The sequence below is a fragment of the Corythoichthys intestinalis genome, chromosome 15 (genome assembly GCF_030265065.1).
Source record: "Corythoichthys intestinalis isolate RoL2023-P3 chromosome 15, ASM3026506v1, whole genome shotgun sequence".
Classification (NCBI taxonomy): Eukaryota; Metazoa; Chordata; class Actinopteri; order Syngnathiformes; family Syngnathidae; genus Corythoichthys; species Corythoichthys intestinalis.
This window is the reverse complement of record NC_080409.1, coordinates 48,982,212-48,999,417: the sequence shown is the minus strand read 5'-3', so window position 1 is coordinate 48,999,417 and position 17,206 is coordinate 48,982,212. Positions and strand designations below refer to the sequence as shown.

Genomic DNA, 17,206 nt, shown 5'->3' with positions numbered 1-17,206 from the left:
AAATAGTCAAAAAATGTACATTGAGTGTATTTTTACAATGTAGATGTGACTTTTTTTTTTTTTTTTTAATTCAGGAAAAATTGATGTGCTTTAAGTCTTTTCTGTTACAAACAAAACAATTCTAGTAAAGTTATACTTTACAGTAAGTTAATCGATACTGCTTTTTCTTTAATATTAAAAAGGACACAGTTATGCAGGGGTGTACTTAAAATAATAATAATAATAATTTTATAGACAAATGATACTATTGACAGCGCCGGCACAGTTGGGGGGGGGGGCGCAAAATGTTTACGTCTTCCTGTGGGGGGAGGGGGGGTTTACAGAAAATAATTGAGAAGCACTGCGACAGACAGAAAGATTGTGGTAAGTGATAGTATAATGATGATGAAATGCATGAAAAATGAGATGATAACAATAAAGTCAGTGGTGTCCCAAGACTTTTGCATAGAAATATAAGCAGCAGCAAATTCATACATGTTGCACACATCGTACGCATTATTGTGAGCCAAGCAGGAGATTGCCAGTCGCTCTTTACAACCAAAAACAGACAGCACACAACCTGAAATCAAGACAAATACATCAGCGATACTAACAATATACTTATGTCATCTTTATGAAGGATATAAATCTATAAGCTTATCCAACAGATCACTGGAGGAGATGAGGAGACGATGCATGGTCAAGGTTATGTTCAATAAATGGCTTCGCTCACACACGTAACCGTCTGAATCTGGAGAGAAGAGGGAAAAAAAAAAACCTTAGTGCGCAAATGAAGAGACATTGTTTGATACAAAATGTCAAGTTACACACTCAAATGAAAAAACATCATCAGTGACTCATGTTCGCTCTTTTTTCACAAAGCCAGAAACTCTGTGATTCATCACATCTGGATAAAAAGGTGCGGTAATGCACAAATTCAGGTGTTTGCAGGCAGTAGAGACACAGTATTTTATGTTAAATCATGCCGTCAACAAGTGTTGCAAGGACAGTGTGAAAAAGTTGTTCTGTTTAACAGGAATTGATAAATGGAGGAAAACAACTAAAATGATCAGATGTTAGCAGTATTTCAAAATTGAAAACATATTTTTGGACCTTCAGCACTTATTTATTTCAGCAGTCAAACAAGTCAGAAGGCAACAAGCTAGAAACTGAACAATAAGACATCGCAAGACAACAAGCAGTTCCCTGTAAGCCAAGGGCGTATGTTTGGTCTCAACATTGGTAGGGACAATATAGAGCAAGGGTGTCCAAACTTTTTGCAGAGGGGGCCAGATTTGGTGTGGTAAAAATGTGGGGGGCCGGCCTTAGCTGACGTCCTTTACGTAGAATAATATATTCAAGCAAATTTTAGCAAGCCATTCTGTGTGTCACATTTGCTTCATTACTTTTTTTTTTATTAATAATTTCCACAAAGTGTTGCAACTCGCCTTTGTGGTGTTCTTTTTCATCTCTTGGGTTCTTATGAAATACTGCTGCTGTAAAATTAAACTAGCTTTAGGTTTATTCAATTTCTCGCTACGTATCTTCCCTGTAATCTTGTCGTACATGTCAGCGTGTCTGTTTGGTAATATCACCTCACATTGAACTCATTAAAAACAGCGACTGTCTCTTCGCAAATGAGGCAGACACAGTTTTTGCGTATTTTAGTGAAGAAATAGTCCAATTTCCACCTATCCTTGAAGCGTCGGCCGTCGCAGTCAACTTTTTTGTTTTGTTTTTTTGTTGCTTGTAACCATTTTAGAAGATTGGGAGTAAAATGTCACGCGGGGGAATGTTGCTTAGAGTGCTGCTGCCTTTTAGTGGGTAAATGAGAAGCAGCATTTAGTGTGAAAGCTACTTCATATGCTGGTAGCAGTACTGCTGACCAATTTATTAGGTCTGTGTGCGGGCCAGACATTATTGATTTCATGACAGAGGCTGGGGGCCGGATGAAATTTGACCACGGGCCGCATTTGGCCCCTGGGCTGGACTTTGGACATGTCTGATATAGAGCATAACCTGCATGTACACTTTTTGCTGGGGAGAGGACATTTATAAGAGCAAACAGACTAGGTGAACGGGGGTCAGGCCCACATTTCTCACCAATATGAACCTAATTAATTGATAGGCTAAATGATCAATGCAAAATAAATCTGCAATGACTTATACTAACTTTCATGTGTATTGGTTCAGGTGATACATGATTGAAACCTTTGTTTTCAAAAACTACTAAAGAAACATTTCGAAAACTTCCAGAATAAATATCTGGATTTTATGAGCAAATTTACATTCCAATATTTGAACACAAATTAAGTGAACATACACAAGATATACAAACTTCTTAATCATCAATTCACTATAGCGGGGTAAGCCTGAGTTCACTACATTTCTTACACTTTAATTAACGTAAACAGTAGGAAACAAACAGGAAGATATTTCAAAGCAGCTTTCTCCTTGAGTTCGAGAAATTCACACAGATTAATGTTATGCTAACTCTGATGCAGGTCGGATTATTTATTTTCATTAACAAAATTTGTTGTGTATTCCCCACTTCCACAACATTGATGTCTTTTAACATTACTTACAGTGGCTGCTGCTGGCGGAAAAAAACTTCTAATATCCCTCGACTTCAAAGGGGGACTGAGGAGGCGGCGTGTTGTATTTCTGCCGGGCTGTGAATGCGTGTGTGGAGGGGGTGGGGCGGTGTCAAGTCATCAGCCAATCAAACGTGCGTTTGAGGGGAAAAAAATGGACCAGCATATTCAGCAAGTGGAAAGGGGTCAATGTAAGTCTGAACATAATGAAACTAAGTACTGTAATTCACTCAATAATTGTCAAAATTCTATCTTTACCACATATGGGAAGACAATTTAAATGACTTATATAACTGAAGTCATTATACAGTATAATGCAAATTAAATCAAAATACAGAAAAAAATCTCACTCAGTTTCACCACTTGTCTCTTTGCTCTCTCTTTGCTCATACTCCGACCACCATTCCATCTTTAAAGAACCGCATTTCTTTTTTACTTTGGCTTAATGAGTGTACTATCGCCGCCTGCTCCTTTTGCCATGATAAGGGATGAGCATTTGCGTCTCTTACCTCTGCTGCACTGTTGTTAGCTAGCTAACTTGCACGATGCACGTATGCACAACACTGTTAATGCTATGATTGGCTGCACAGCAAAAAGTGAAGTGAATTGTATCGTATTATTGGCTAGACACCTGTCGTTCCTTGAGTTACAGTGGGGCAAATATGTATTTAGTCAACCACCAATTGTGCGAGTTCTCCTACTTGAAAAGATTAGAGAGGCCTGTAATTGTCAACATGGGTAAACCTCTACCATGAGAGACAGAATGTGGAAAAAAAACAGAAAATCACATTGTTTGATTTTTAAAGAATTTATTTCCAAATTAGAGTGGAAAATAAGTATTTGGTCACCTAGAAACAAGCAAGATTTCTGGCTGTCAAAGAGGTCTAATGTCTTTGAATGAGGTCTAACAAGGTCTAACGAGGCTCCACTCGTTACCTGTATTAATGGCACCTGTTTTAACTCATTATCGGTATAAAAGACACCTGTCCACAAACTCAGTCAGTCACACTCCAATCTCCACTATGGCCAAGACCAAAGAGCTGTCAAAGGACACCAGAGACAAAATTGTACACCTGCATCACCAGGCTGGGAAGACTGAATCTGCAATAGGTAAAATGCTTGGTGTAAAGCAGGGGTGTCCAAACCTTTTGCAAAGGGGGCCAGATTTGGTGTGGTAAAAATGTTGGGGGCAGACCTTGGCTGACGTCCTTTACGTAGAACAATATACTTAAGCTTATTTTAGCAAGCATTCTGTATGTCACATTTGTTTTATTATTTTCTTTTAATTAATAATTTAAACAATCTCGCAACTAGGCTTTGTGGCATTCTCTTTCGACTCTTGGGATCTTGCGAAATACTGCTGCTGTGAAATTAAACTAGCTTTGGGTTGCTTCAATTTCTCGCTGCGGATCCTCCCAGCAATCTTGTCTGCATGTCAGCATGTCTTGTTTGGTAATATCGCCTCACATTGAACTCTTTAAAAACGGCGACCGTCTCTTTGCAAATGAGGCAGACACAGTTGTTGCGTATTTTAGTGAAGAAATAGTCAAATTTCCACCTAAACTTGAAGCGTCGGCCATCGCAGTCAACTTTTTTGTTGTTGATTGTTGCCATTTTAGACAACTGGAAGTCAAGGGTCACACAGGGTAATGTTCCTTAGAGTGCTGTGCCTTTTAGTGGGTAAATGAGGAGCAGCATTTAATGTGTAAGCTACTTCATACGCTGGTAGCACTACTGCTGACCAATTTATTAAGTCTGTGTGCGGGCCAGACGTTATTGATCTTATGACAGAGGCTGAGGGCCGGATGAAATTTGACCACGGGCCGCATTTGGCCCCCGGGCCGCACTTTGAACATGTCTGGTGTAAAGTAATCAACTGTGGGAGCAATTGTTAGAAAATGGAAGACATACAAGACCACTGATAATCTCCCTCGATCTGGGGCTCCATGCAAGATCTCACCCCGTGGCGTCAAAATGATAACAAGAACGGTGAGCAAAAATCCCTGAACCACCACTAGGGGGACCTAGTGAATGACCTACAGAGAGCGGGGACCACAGTAACAAAGGCTACTATTAGTAACACAATGCGCCGCCAGGGACTCAAATCCTGCACTGCCAGACGTGTCCCTCTGCTGAAGAAAGTACACATCCAGGCCCGTCTGCGGTTCGCTAGAGAGCATTTGGATGATCCAGAAGAGGACTGGGAGAATGTGTTATGGTCAGTTGAAACCAAAATAGAACTTTTTGGTAGAAACACAGGTTCTTGTGTTTGGAGGAGAAAGAATACTTAATTGCATCCGAAGAACACCATACCCACTGTGAAGCTTGGGGATGGAAACACCATGCTTTGGGGCTTTTTTTCTGCAAAGGGACCAGGACCACTGATATGTGTAAAGGAAAGAATGAACGGGGTCATGTATCGAGATATTTTGCGTGAAAATCTCCAGATCTCAACCCCATAGAAAATCTGTGGAGGGAGTTGAAAGTCTGTGTTGCCCAACGACAGCCCCAAAACATCACTGCTCTAGAGGAGATCTGCATGGAGGAATGGGCCAAAATACCAGCAACAGTATGTGAAAAGCTTATGAAGAGTTACAGAAAACGTTTGGCCTCCGTTATTGCCAACAAAGGGTAAATAACAAAGTATTGAGATGAACTCTTAATATTGACCAAATACTTATTTTCCACCATGATTTGCAAATAAATTCTTTAAAAATCAAACAATGTGATTTTCTGGGTTTTTCTTCCACATTCTGTCTCTCATGGTTGAGGTTTACCCATGTTGACAATTACAAGCCTCTCTAATATTTTCAAGTGGGAGAACTTGAAAAATAAGTGGTTGACTAAATACTTATTTGTCCCACTGTATGCACAACACTGTTAATGTTATGATTGGCTGCGCAGCCTAAGTGAAGTGAATTGTATCGTATTATTGGCTAGACACCTGTCGTTCCTTGAGTTATGTTGTAAAATGGTACAGAAAACTAAGTCGTTGGTCTAATTAACTAGATTATATCAGTTCTAAAATTAGATATTAATTAATATTGTCGCGCTTGCAAAGATTGGCAACAGGATTTTGCTTCAGTAAATTAGCACAGCAGTCAAGCTCACTTTTCACCACCAATAGGAGCGGCGCGTTGCCGTATCGAACGCGCCGACAGTTGAACTTGCCGTGTTGATATATCCAATGCACCAATAGGACTGTTGCGCTGACACATTACTGCGGCGCTGACAGTGATTCTATAATACGTTTCTGTTTAATTTTATTTTGTGGGCTGCAATGATTTTCTTGTGCGCTGAGTATGTGCAAGTAGTGCGCGATTGCGCACGTGCGCAGCTTGGAGGGAACATTGGTCACTGCTCTGTGACGTCAACAACAATGGTGACCTACCACAAATTGTATAAAAACCAAAATATCAAGAGGGACTTTAATATCAAATTATTTTAGCTCATAGTAACGTTATCCTTTAAGAACTACAAGTCTTTCTACCCGTGGATCCCTTTAAAAGCAATGTTAAAAAAAAAAAAAAAAAAAAGTTAGCATTTTATAGCATTTAAGCTAGCGGACTTTTGCTATTCAAGCTAGCCAATTGTTTTCTTATTGTGCTTAGATCATCATTTATTATTTTTTAATACAGTTTGAGGCTAAACTCAGGTTTTTTTTTTTTTTTTATTAAATTGCAATTCAGCAAAATTTGAAGAAACACTCGGGAATTTTATTTTGCATTTGCATTTCATGCTCTTTTGAAAGTGGAATCTTAGCAAGCCTTTGTTTTGCATCTCCTAAAATTTTATTCTGCAACGCATTCTATGTTCCTAATCCGATTGATTATTCGAACAGATTGATCGACTAATAAAATAATCAATAGCTGCAATCCTACATCAACGTATTATTTAGTACTGCAACGATTAATCGATTAACTTGAGTATTCGATTAAAAAAAAATAAGATTCAAATTAAATTTTGCTGCTTCGAGTATTCTTTTAATTAAAGATGCGTTGTAATGGTTTGTTTTGAAAGTGCATTTAGTATTATTGATTTGGGTGGATACACTGCCCTCTAGTCTGCCTCATTTCATGTGGCTGAATTGAGCTGCTCCCTGTTCAGACCAAAATAAGCTAAGTTTTTGTTTGGGCTAATTTTTTTGTTTAATGCATTCATAATTTAGTTTATAGGTATATTCAGCCATTTTTTGTGGGAATATGTGTCCGAACCATTTGGTAAGAGCATTGTAAAAAAAAAAAAAAAAAAATGTAAGCATTTTATAGCATTTAAGCTAGCAAACTTTTGCTATGTAAGTTGGCCAATTGTTGTACATAGATCCTCAATTATTTATTTTTTTATACCGTTCGAGGCTCAGCTCAGGTATTTACATTTTTTATCATTTTTATCCGATTACTCGATTATTCGAACTAACTAGTTCATTGATTAATCGACTACTAAAATAATCGATAGCTGCAGCCCTAGTATTTTATTTTTTTAAATAAGCTTTCTATTTCTGGTGTGTGATTGCTTGTGAGACAGTGTAGTGGTGATAAACAAAAAATTAAAACGTCAAATTTCGCTATTGTCCCATTATACACCTCATTTTTGTGAGTGTGTGTCTTATGTATTTATTGCAAAACCGGAATAACGCAACATAAGAGGCTTGTAATCTAGGGATTTGGGTAATGTCATTGGTGTGACGTCTATGCAAACAATTCCCATCCCTCTACCCAGCTGAAAAACCACTGTTGTACACACTCTAACAAATGATGTCATTGGGCGCATTGACCTTTGTAACCGTATGGACTTCTGAAATGATCAGAAATGTTCTGTTCCTCTTTTTTTTCCAATTTACACAGAATCACTTCCTCTATTGTCTTGAGATAGACACCGACTGTCTTGATGTGAGACAGAATGCGCACAAAACAGAGCAAAACCACATAAGACGAGGGCTGAGCTAAAATTTCAGAGCACATCTACCTTTTCCTGACCATTTATCTTCTGAGAAAAACCACTGCAGGCTGTGCTGAAGTGTTAACATGAACAAGAAAGACACTGGTAGACAATAAGACGAAATACATCACAATATGATGAACATTTGAAAAGCGCGTGCTTCATTCATGATTCGGTGTAGCACTTCCTCTCGAGAATTTAAGGCCATCGGGTGATTGAACGCACTTTTATCACCTTGGATAGACTCCGCACACCATGGCAACACATTTTCCAATCTGTGTTATCTGAAAGCAACCAGCCTCTCCAGCTGCACTCCAACCCTCATATCCTGCAGCTTGGGCAGTGTTAGTGCCACTCAGCCATTACCTGTTTAAGCCAGCGGTCACACTAGTCCACCACACAACATGGTGCATTCCGGATGGAAACCTCTGTTGCATTCAAGCATATTTGTTTAATATTTAACCTACTTATACACCCCTATAAGTCATAAATGCACAAAAGGAAGTAATGATAACTTGTGGGTAAAATGCCCAAAACACAATATACTGTATAGTGAAGTCTCCTGAAAGCTTTTATGTCGCTCAAGCGTTATTTTCTGAATGCTTTAGCCACTTCAATACTAACTGCAAGCAGCAAAGATAGACTCATAAAGGCATAAAAGCCCAACAGGAAGGAATAACTCCCCGTAAGGTAAACAATTGCCCCATCCTTGTTTTCACAACCACCCAACAAAAATGCTTGCCAGCACAGGGACTTCATTGATTTAATTGAAATGCCTAATTTACACATATTTTGTAACAGGGAAAATCTGCAAGTATTTGATGCTAATGGTTAGGGGTACACGATATCCATTTTTTGAAACCGATACCAATATCGATGATCCTCAAGGCCCATAGCGATATGATAACATATATATATATATATATATATATATATATATATATATATATATATATATATATATATATATATATATACTTACATGTGTTTAAAACCTCGGGTGAATATACATTTTAAAATTACACACATTATATATACATATATGTGTATATATATTAGGGGTGTCAAACGATTAAAATTTTTAATCGAGTTAATTACAGCTTAAAAATTAATTAATCGTAATTAATCGCAATTAATCACAATTCGAACCATCTATAAAATATGCCATATTTTTCTGTAAATTATTGTTGGAATGGAAAGACACAAGGCGGATATATACATACAACATACTGTACATAAGTACTGTATTTGTTTATTGTAACAATAAATCCACAAATGGCATTATTAACATTATTTCTGTTAAAGTGATCCACGGATAGAAAGACTTGTAGTTTTTAAAAGACAAATGTTATAGTTACAAGTTATAGTAATTTTATATTAAAACCCCTCTTCATGTTTTCGTTTTAATAAAATTTGTAAAAATTTCAATCAAAAGTAGAGTTAATATAATAATAATAAGAATAAAAATAACAATAAAAAGAATAGAGTGACCAAAGTCTGAGTAAGTTTTACGTGTATTTTGCATAGCTATTTTGATACGGAATGCCAGTTCATTTTGCATTGTTGTTTAACTGTGAGAATAGGGCCTCATTACTATAGACTGAAGTGCTTTTCTTTTTGTGAACATTATTTTTTTTGAGAGAGAAATATTAGGAATATTATTTTTGTTGTGCTTTTTGTTGTGCTTTCACTAAACGATACTTATGTTTGTTGTGAAGGAGAAGCTTATGCCAATAAACGGCGCGGTCCACAGCTGTGACAACACCTGTGTCCACTCGCCTTTATAAAATACATATCTCTGTACATATCTTACCCAAAATACAACAAGAGACACATAATTGCCACTAAAAGAAAGAAAACTTACCGAAATGTGTGGAGCACAAATAGCAATTTGCATTGCATTGTGCATACAGCATAAACATCTCACAACTACTACTTCTACCACGTTTAGAAGAAATAACATTAGTATGGAACGGCGCTGCCCCCAAGCGGTTAGGCATTCTCTTCACTCTTAATGTCAATATACGGCCTCATTGTAATCTGTTTAAGGCAATGTGCGAGCTGGTCATTCAGTGCATGCGTTAATTGCGTCAAATATTTTAACATGATTAATTTAAAAAAATTCATTAACGCCCGTTAACCCGATACTTTTGACAGCCCTAATATATATATGTAATTTTAAAATGTATATTCACCCGAGTTTTTGAACACACACACACACATATATATATATATATGTAATTTAAAAATGTATATTCACCCGGATTTTTGAACACATGTAAGTCAAAAATACTATTGGTGGATTCGGCAAAGATTTGGCTTTTACCTAACCAGAATTTTCATGATGACATGAAGATTATACAAAGACAAGAACAGTTTTGACTTCAAATAAAGTGCCCATATTTATTTTTTCAAATAAATATAATTTGAGTCAATCACAATCAGTCAATATCATTGACTATGTGTTCCCCTAAAAAATGAGCACTGAACTAAAACAAACATAAACCAAACATGTATTGTGCTTTGTCACCAGATAAAACATTTAGTGCAACAGGACAGGAGACTTTTGTGGTCTTGGCCCATGAAACAACTTTCTTAACCTGGCAATTATAGGACAGCAAGCCTAACAATAACCAAAAGGTCTCTCAATAATTTACTAACTTATAACTAACACTGTAAAATGCAAACATTTGCTAATTGATATAGTAAGGTTAATCACTCAGTGATGGAAAAATACGGCATCTAGAACAGTAAAAAAAAACTTTGCGTACTGGCAAAACAGGAGTGGAAACAAACGCACACATCCTAATCCACCGACACCGTGGCAAAAACATTATACAGTATATTATCGGACCGATGAATAATGTTATTGGATTTATTGGGATGACGTCATAATTCCTATTATTGGACCGATAATTATCGTGCACCTCTACTAAAGATGGGCTGCTGACACGCAAGGCTCCGGTGCATGAGCCATAACTCATAAAGTAGTTGTACCTAAGCACCGTTCCAAGGCGGGGTTTAGTCATGTCATTTATGACGTTCAGCACAATTGATTGATGTATGAAGCCGGTGAGTGCTTCAAATCACCTGATTGGTTCTTGGTCAAATGAGTCACTTGGTGGGATCGAATGTGCAGTGTGATTGGAGTCCATCGATAATAGGGGTGTAACGGTACACAAAAATCTCGGTGCGGTACGTACCTCGGTTTTGAGGTCACTGTTCGGTTCATTTTCGGTACAGTAAGAAAACAAAATGCAAAATATAAATGTGCTAGTTGTTTATTACACACCTTTGTGCATTCAACAATAGGAACATTAGCCTATACAAAGCTAGAATTCTGCTCAAAAAGAAGCGGGTATTTAAAGATAATCCAACAACAATTTGCCTTTCAGACCCCGCGTATTGGTCAGCTTTGTTTTTGAAAGAAGAAAAAAAGAAGTCCTGTGCTAAAGAGAAAAGCAATCCCAATGACAAAGATTTTAACATGTATTTACCAAATAAAATGCCTCGGTTTTCAAAAGCTTTATTGGTGGATTTTTTCAAGTTAAAGCGCTACACAGAAATGAATAAATTTAATTGTGTAAGCAGGATCTCTGTATAATTATTATTATTTAATTAAAGGTGTTTTAGCGCATTTCAATTTATTTAATTTAAATGGGCTATTATTTATTTTATTATGTTTTTATGTTAGGGCTGTCGAAATTATCGCATTAACGGGCGGTAATTCATTTTTTAAATTAATCACGTTAAAATATTTGACGCAATTAACGCACATGCCCCGTTCAAGCAGATTAAAATGACAGCACAGTTCAATGCCAACTTGTTACTTGTGTTTTTTGGAGTTTTGTCGCCCTCTGCTGGCGCTTGGGTGCGACTGATTTTATGGGCTTAAGCACCCATGAGCATTGTGTAATTATTGACAACAACAATGGCGGGCTACTAGTTTCTTTTTTGATTGAAAACTTTACAAATTTTATTAAAACAAAAACATTAAGAGGGCTTTTAATATAACATTTCTATAACTTGTTCTAACATTTATCTTGTAAGCACTACAAGTCTTTCTATCCATGGATCGCTTTAACAGAATGTTAATAATGTTAATGCTATCTTGTTGATTTATTGTTATAATAAACAAATACAGTACTTATCTACCGTATGTTGAATGTATATATCCATCTTGTGTCTTATCTTTCCATTCCAACAATAGTTTACAGAAAAATACGGCATATTTTATAGATGGTTTGAATTGTGATTAATTACGATTAATTAATTTTTAGGTTGTAATTAACTCGTTAAATTTTTTAAATCATTTGACAGCCCTAGTTTATATCTTACAAATGTGATGTAGTATTCATTTATATTGTATATTTTATGTTGTATAACTTTAGTTCCAATGTGAATATTAGTTCCTACTTGTTTTGTTGTGATAGGCGGGTTTTGAATTGAACACGGGGCCGTGTTGGTTATTATTATAGCAGAGAAGACAGCAGTAAATCGACAAAGACAAGTCAACTGTGCCCCGATCTACCACTCAAGAGATCTGATGGACTCAAAAAGTAGGTTATGATTGCATATTAGTTTGAAAATCGACCGGATCCACCGTATTTTTACACGAGTGACTTCCGGCCCGATCCTAGCTACCAGTGTTCTGCCAAAATCTTCTACATCGGCGAAACGTCGTACATTAGTCGAATTTGACACCCAAAGTTCTACCGTGCGCTCTAAACTTGTTTTGTTTAGATGCATACAGGCATAGCGTTCTAAAAAATGCCTACAGAAAATACTTAAATGTAGTTATATCAAATAAGGACGGTTTAAATACGCTACGTGACTATTGTGGTCAACTGCTTCACAGCTAACACAAAAAAACACAATGGTTAAAAGTATTAGAGGGTAATACATGCAAAAATCTTTGAGGCAGTGAAAAGGTTCTAAAAAATTAAATAAAACCAAAAATAGTGAGTACCGATGTGCACATGCGTGCGGATGCTTGCACAAGCGCACTGAGCATTTTGTAGGACGTTTCGCCGCGTAGCAAGGAATGGCCGAACACCAGTCGTAGTATTGACGCAGGAGGGCCGCGTCTCGTGTCAAATAATAAACTCTGCCGTTCTTTTCGCGTGCGTCGTGTTGAGCCGCTTCTGGGACGCGTCTAACACGCGGCTGCCCTGCGACTGGTGTGCATTGGCTGATTAACTTTAACGCCCGCGTTTCACTGCGTTCTCGTGGCGGTCACGTTGTCGCGCCATTGACGTTTCTGGGTTATACTGTCCTACCATGTTGGTCCTCATTATAGTAGAGAAGACGGAGTAAATATAATCTACACAAAGAAACTGTAACCCGATCGACTCACAGCCTCGAAAAATAACCTTTTCGGTACGCCTCCGTTCCGAACTGAGCACCACGTACCGAAACGGTTCAATAGAAATACATGTACCGTTACACCCTTAATCGATACATAGACTTAATTCGTCATTCTGTCATGCACAAGTCTGTACGGAACGAAAAGTTGTGACATTTGACACAGTGTTGAGAAAAAAATCAAATCAAATAAAAATATGAATCTAATAATAAAATGTACAGTTGTCCAATAATTACTTTTTAACCGATAACCGATATCCCGATATTGTCCAACTCCAAAAAACTGAAACCAATATATGCGGTTGTGGACTTAACATATTACAGGTAGTGTCCGGGTTATAAACGAGTACCATTCCTACTAGGCATGTGCTGGTTACCAGTTTCAAGGTTTACCTTGGTATGAAAACATCACGGTTTCAAAACCATTAAAATTTTTCGTCATACCGTAGTAGCTATTTTTTGTGTCCCAAAAATGGAGTGGCAGCACTCACCCCTCCCCCTCCGGTTGTTGCTCTGTCCTGTGTCTGTCAGTGACTCTACATCAGAGTCACCCCCCCACCCCCCTCAAAAAAAGACAAAGTAGCTAGTATGGGAGTACTTCTGCTAGTGAGAAGAAAGGAGAAGGAAGGGCAGCAGACATGCTTGCGGAGGGTGGTTGCCAGGAAGAGCAACACCTCCAACATGATTTCACATGTACATGACCGTCAACTGTCACTTTACACAAAATTTAAGGTGCGTAAACGCTGTCCCACCAGCTACGATAGATTTCACTCCAGTGTGCTTAGTGTGTCTAGCGTGGTAAAACAAGTACTATAACATAAGCTTGTTAACGAGGCAGTAGAGCAGGGCGGTAAACCGAAAATTTACAGTCACCGAAATTCTTCACGATGACCGACGTAATTTTGACCATGTCGGCAAATTCGGTAATTTAATAAAACAAGAAAATATAGTCTTTTTATCCCGCTTTGACGCTGTGTTGTTCGGCTTTGTTAATTCCCCTTTAAGAAAGCAGACAGTGTGCTTACGTATGGAGTCACGTGGTTTTCAGGAAGCCAATCAAACAGAAGCCCGGTAGGCTAACGTTAGCGGCTAACGCTACAAGTAAACAGGATGGAGTCGGGCTTAAGTTAGCTTCGCCAAACTTTCACCCGACATTAAGTAAACTCTTGGCGGGTTCCAGACGGGTTTTCACCCGCTGTCCTTCCTGGTTCTCACGATATTAGGAGAGGATGCTTTCAGTGCTTTCTTCTGGTAGCCAAGCCACAGGCTAACGCTAGCAGCTAACAACGGCTACAAATGAACGTGAAAGAGTCGAACAGCGGCTCTAACCTTGTCGAAACGGCTGAAATTGATGAGTGGACTGGGCACGGACTTCATGTAGCAATCATCATGTCGCGTTATTTGGCATCTCGGTGTGATTTCTCTGAAAGCTTTCATGATGGTAAAGCACTCAGCATAAAGTATAATCCAACAGTGAAGCCTATATATAATATGACAGTTTAATGGCCACAGCTATTTTTCTGTATGTGTTTGCTTTATTCTGCCATCATAAAAACTTAAATGTTTCATTGGCATCAGAGCAATACAGCTTTAATCTGGTTGGGTCTGTGTGGGGGGTGCATGTATTAAAAAATGTTTCGGGGGAAAAAAAAAAACTGAAACCTTGACGTAAACACTTGTGTTGAATAATTATGTCACAGCAGCCATTACCAATAAGTTGTCTGAAGTGTACTGTTAAAGCTGCAAGTCATTTGTGTTAGAATGACATGTTTGCACAGTCGTCATATTGATTTTTATAATGTTATACATTTTTCAAGTCAGACAAGCTGTTATAAATCTTCCCACTAGAATCCTTATTGTTTACAATATTTTTTTAAATACTTAATGTTTAGACTGCATGTGCAATTGTTAAATTGAAAGCTGGTTAAATAGATTTAACGAGAAACGGTTAATTTGTATTCCATGCATTGATTCAAATTTTCAAATTATATAACAGTCTGCTTGGGCGAATTTATCGTCATTTATCGTTATCGAGGTAAATCTGCTCAATTTATCGTGATACGTACTTAAGGCCATATCGCCCAGCCCTACGAGGCAGATAACGGGGTTAGTTAGCATGCCAAGACTGCTAACTAGTTTCCTCTCTACCATTAGCCTACTTTTGTAAAGTCTTCGGCCATTGTAAAAATCTGTTCATAATAACATTTTTATAATACAGCCTGTGGTGTTTTTTCTCTCTGGTGACTTTCTGTGTTGAGAGAGGGTTTGTTTGTGGGTGTGTGTGTATAATGTGTAAATAATGGGACGGGTCATACGCACGTGCTCTGTCTCTTACTCTCGCTCTACATTAATATTCAACTAGTTAATATTAATAGTAGAAGTAGTATGTGTTTTACATAAAATCAATTTGATGATATATTGTTTAAGTCCAGTTCTATATTACCAAAGGTTCTTGTTCTAATGTTGAGCAACTAGAGCTGTGGCTTTCGTCTTCAAGGTCTATTTATTTCAATTTTATTTAAAATATTTTTATTTATTTTTTGTTTAACATTACATTCATGTTGATGTTCCCAATTTGCAAATATGTTGTGAAAAATAAAAAACAGTTTTTTTTAGGGCTGTCAAAATTATCGCGTTAACGGAAGTAATTAATTTTTTTAATTAATCACGTTAAAATATTTGACGCAATTAACGCACATGCCCCGCTCAAACAGATTGGGTCCAAATGATTTTATGGGTTTCAGCAAAATGAGTGAGCATGGTGTAATTATTGACATCAACAATGGCGAGCTACTAGTTTATTTTTGATTGAAAATTTTACAAATGTTATTAAAACGAAAATAATAAGAGGGGTTTTAATATAAAATTTGTATAACTTGTACTAACATTTATCTTTTAAGAACTACAAGTCTTTCTATCCATAGATCGCTTTAAGAGATTGTTAATAATGTTAATGCCATCTTGTTGATTAATTGTTATAATAAACAAATACAGTACTTATGTACAGTATGTTGAATGTATATATCCGTCTTGTGTCTTATCTTTCCATTCCAACAACAATTTACAGAAAAATACGGCATATTTCATAGATGGTTTCAATTGCGATTAATTACAATTAATTTTTAAGCTGTAATTAACTCGATTAAAAAGTTTAATCGTTTGACAGCCCTAGTTTTTTTTTTTTTTTATAACCCATGCATCTCAAAATAACATATTTTAGAGCTATAATTACCGTGATACCGTGAAGCCGCGGTATTTTTGCTTAAGGTTATCATACCGTCAAAATCTCATACCGGCATATGCCTAGTTCCTATGCTGGCGACGTAACCCGAATTTCCGCGCAAGTCCGAATTAACCCTTTAAGTACCCCTAAATGCTCCCCAGATCTCAAAATAACTATCCAAAAACATGTATTATACCTCATTGTACCCTCCTCGCCAAGACTTTGGAGCTAAGTCTTAGCTAGACAGGGAGCTAAACTCCAAAACGCCAATGACAGACGTCCGTGTGGTTTGCAGCCTTTACTCAGCTGCTCATGACATCAACACTTACAGAATGGAACTACAATAAAAAATGAAATTAAAAATCTGTTTCATCTTCAACAACAGCAATTCAAATTTGCATTTATAACTAGCTGCTAATCCACAGAAACGATTAGCATGCATCAGCTTCTGTAATATAATATCTGGGATTTGGAATACTGTTAAATTTAGTGGCATACATTAAAAAAAAAAATGAGAGTAAAGGAGTAGGTTTGTTTTGTGATTTTGTGAAAGGTTGTTTATTCTAAATTTACTGACTGAGTTGCAAATTTAGATGGATGGACGGATAGACAGAATAAAATATAATAGAGCAATGAACTGGTTTTCATGAAAAGGTATGAAGCACCAACAAAGCCTCGCTCGGCCATCACGAATCCTGTATTTCGTCATGTGAATGTGGTCTGCCCAAGGCCATCAGGAATTCATACAGTGGGGCAAATAAGTATTTAGTCAACCACTAATTGTGCAAGTTCTCCCACTTGAAAATATTAGAGAGGCCTGTAATTGTCAACATGGGTAAACCTCAACCATGAGAGACAGAATTTGGGGAAAAAAAAAAACTGAAAATCACATTGTTTGATTTTTAAAGAATTTATTTGCAAATCATGGTGGAAAATAAGTATTTGGTCAATACCAAAAGTTAATCTTGATACTTTGTTATGTACCCTTTGTTGGCAATAACAGAGGCCAAACGTTTTCTGTAACTCTTCACAAGCTTTTCACACACTGTTGCTGGTATTTTGCCCCATTCCTCCATGCAGATCTCCTCTAGAGCAGTGATGTTTTGTG

General features: G+C 37.3%; 1 protein-coding gene across 1 annotated transcript in view; it reads right to left on the bottom strand.

The window, feature by feature from the left end:
- LOC130931457 (RAS guanyl-releasing protein 1-like) overlaps window positions 1-17,206 on the bottom strand; it is a 64,554-nt gene that overhangs the window by 37,101 nt on the left and 10,247 nt on the right. The window contains exon 4 of the mRNA XM_057860272.1: window positions 625-730. Within this exon, the coding sequence (XP_057716255.1) occupies window positions 625-730 (106 nt within the window). The remainder of the gene's footprint in view (window positions 1-624; window positions 731-17,206) is intronic.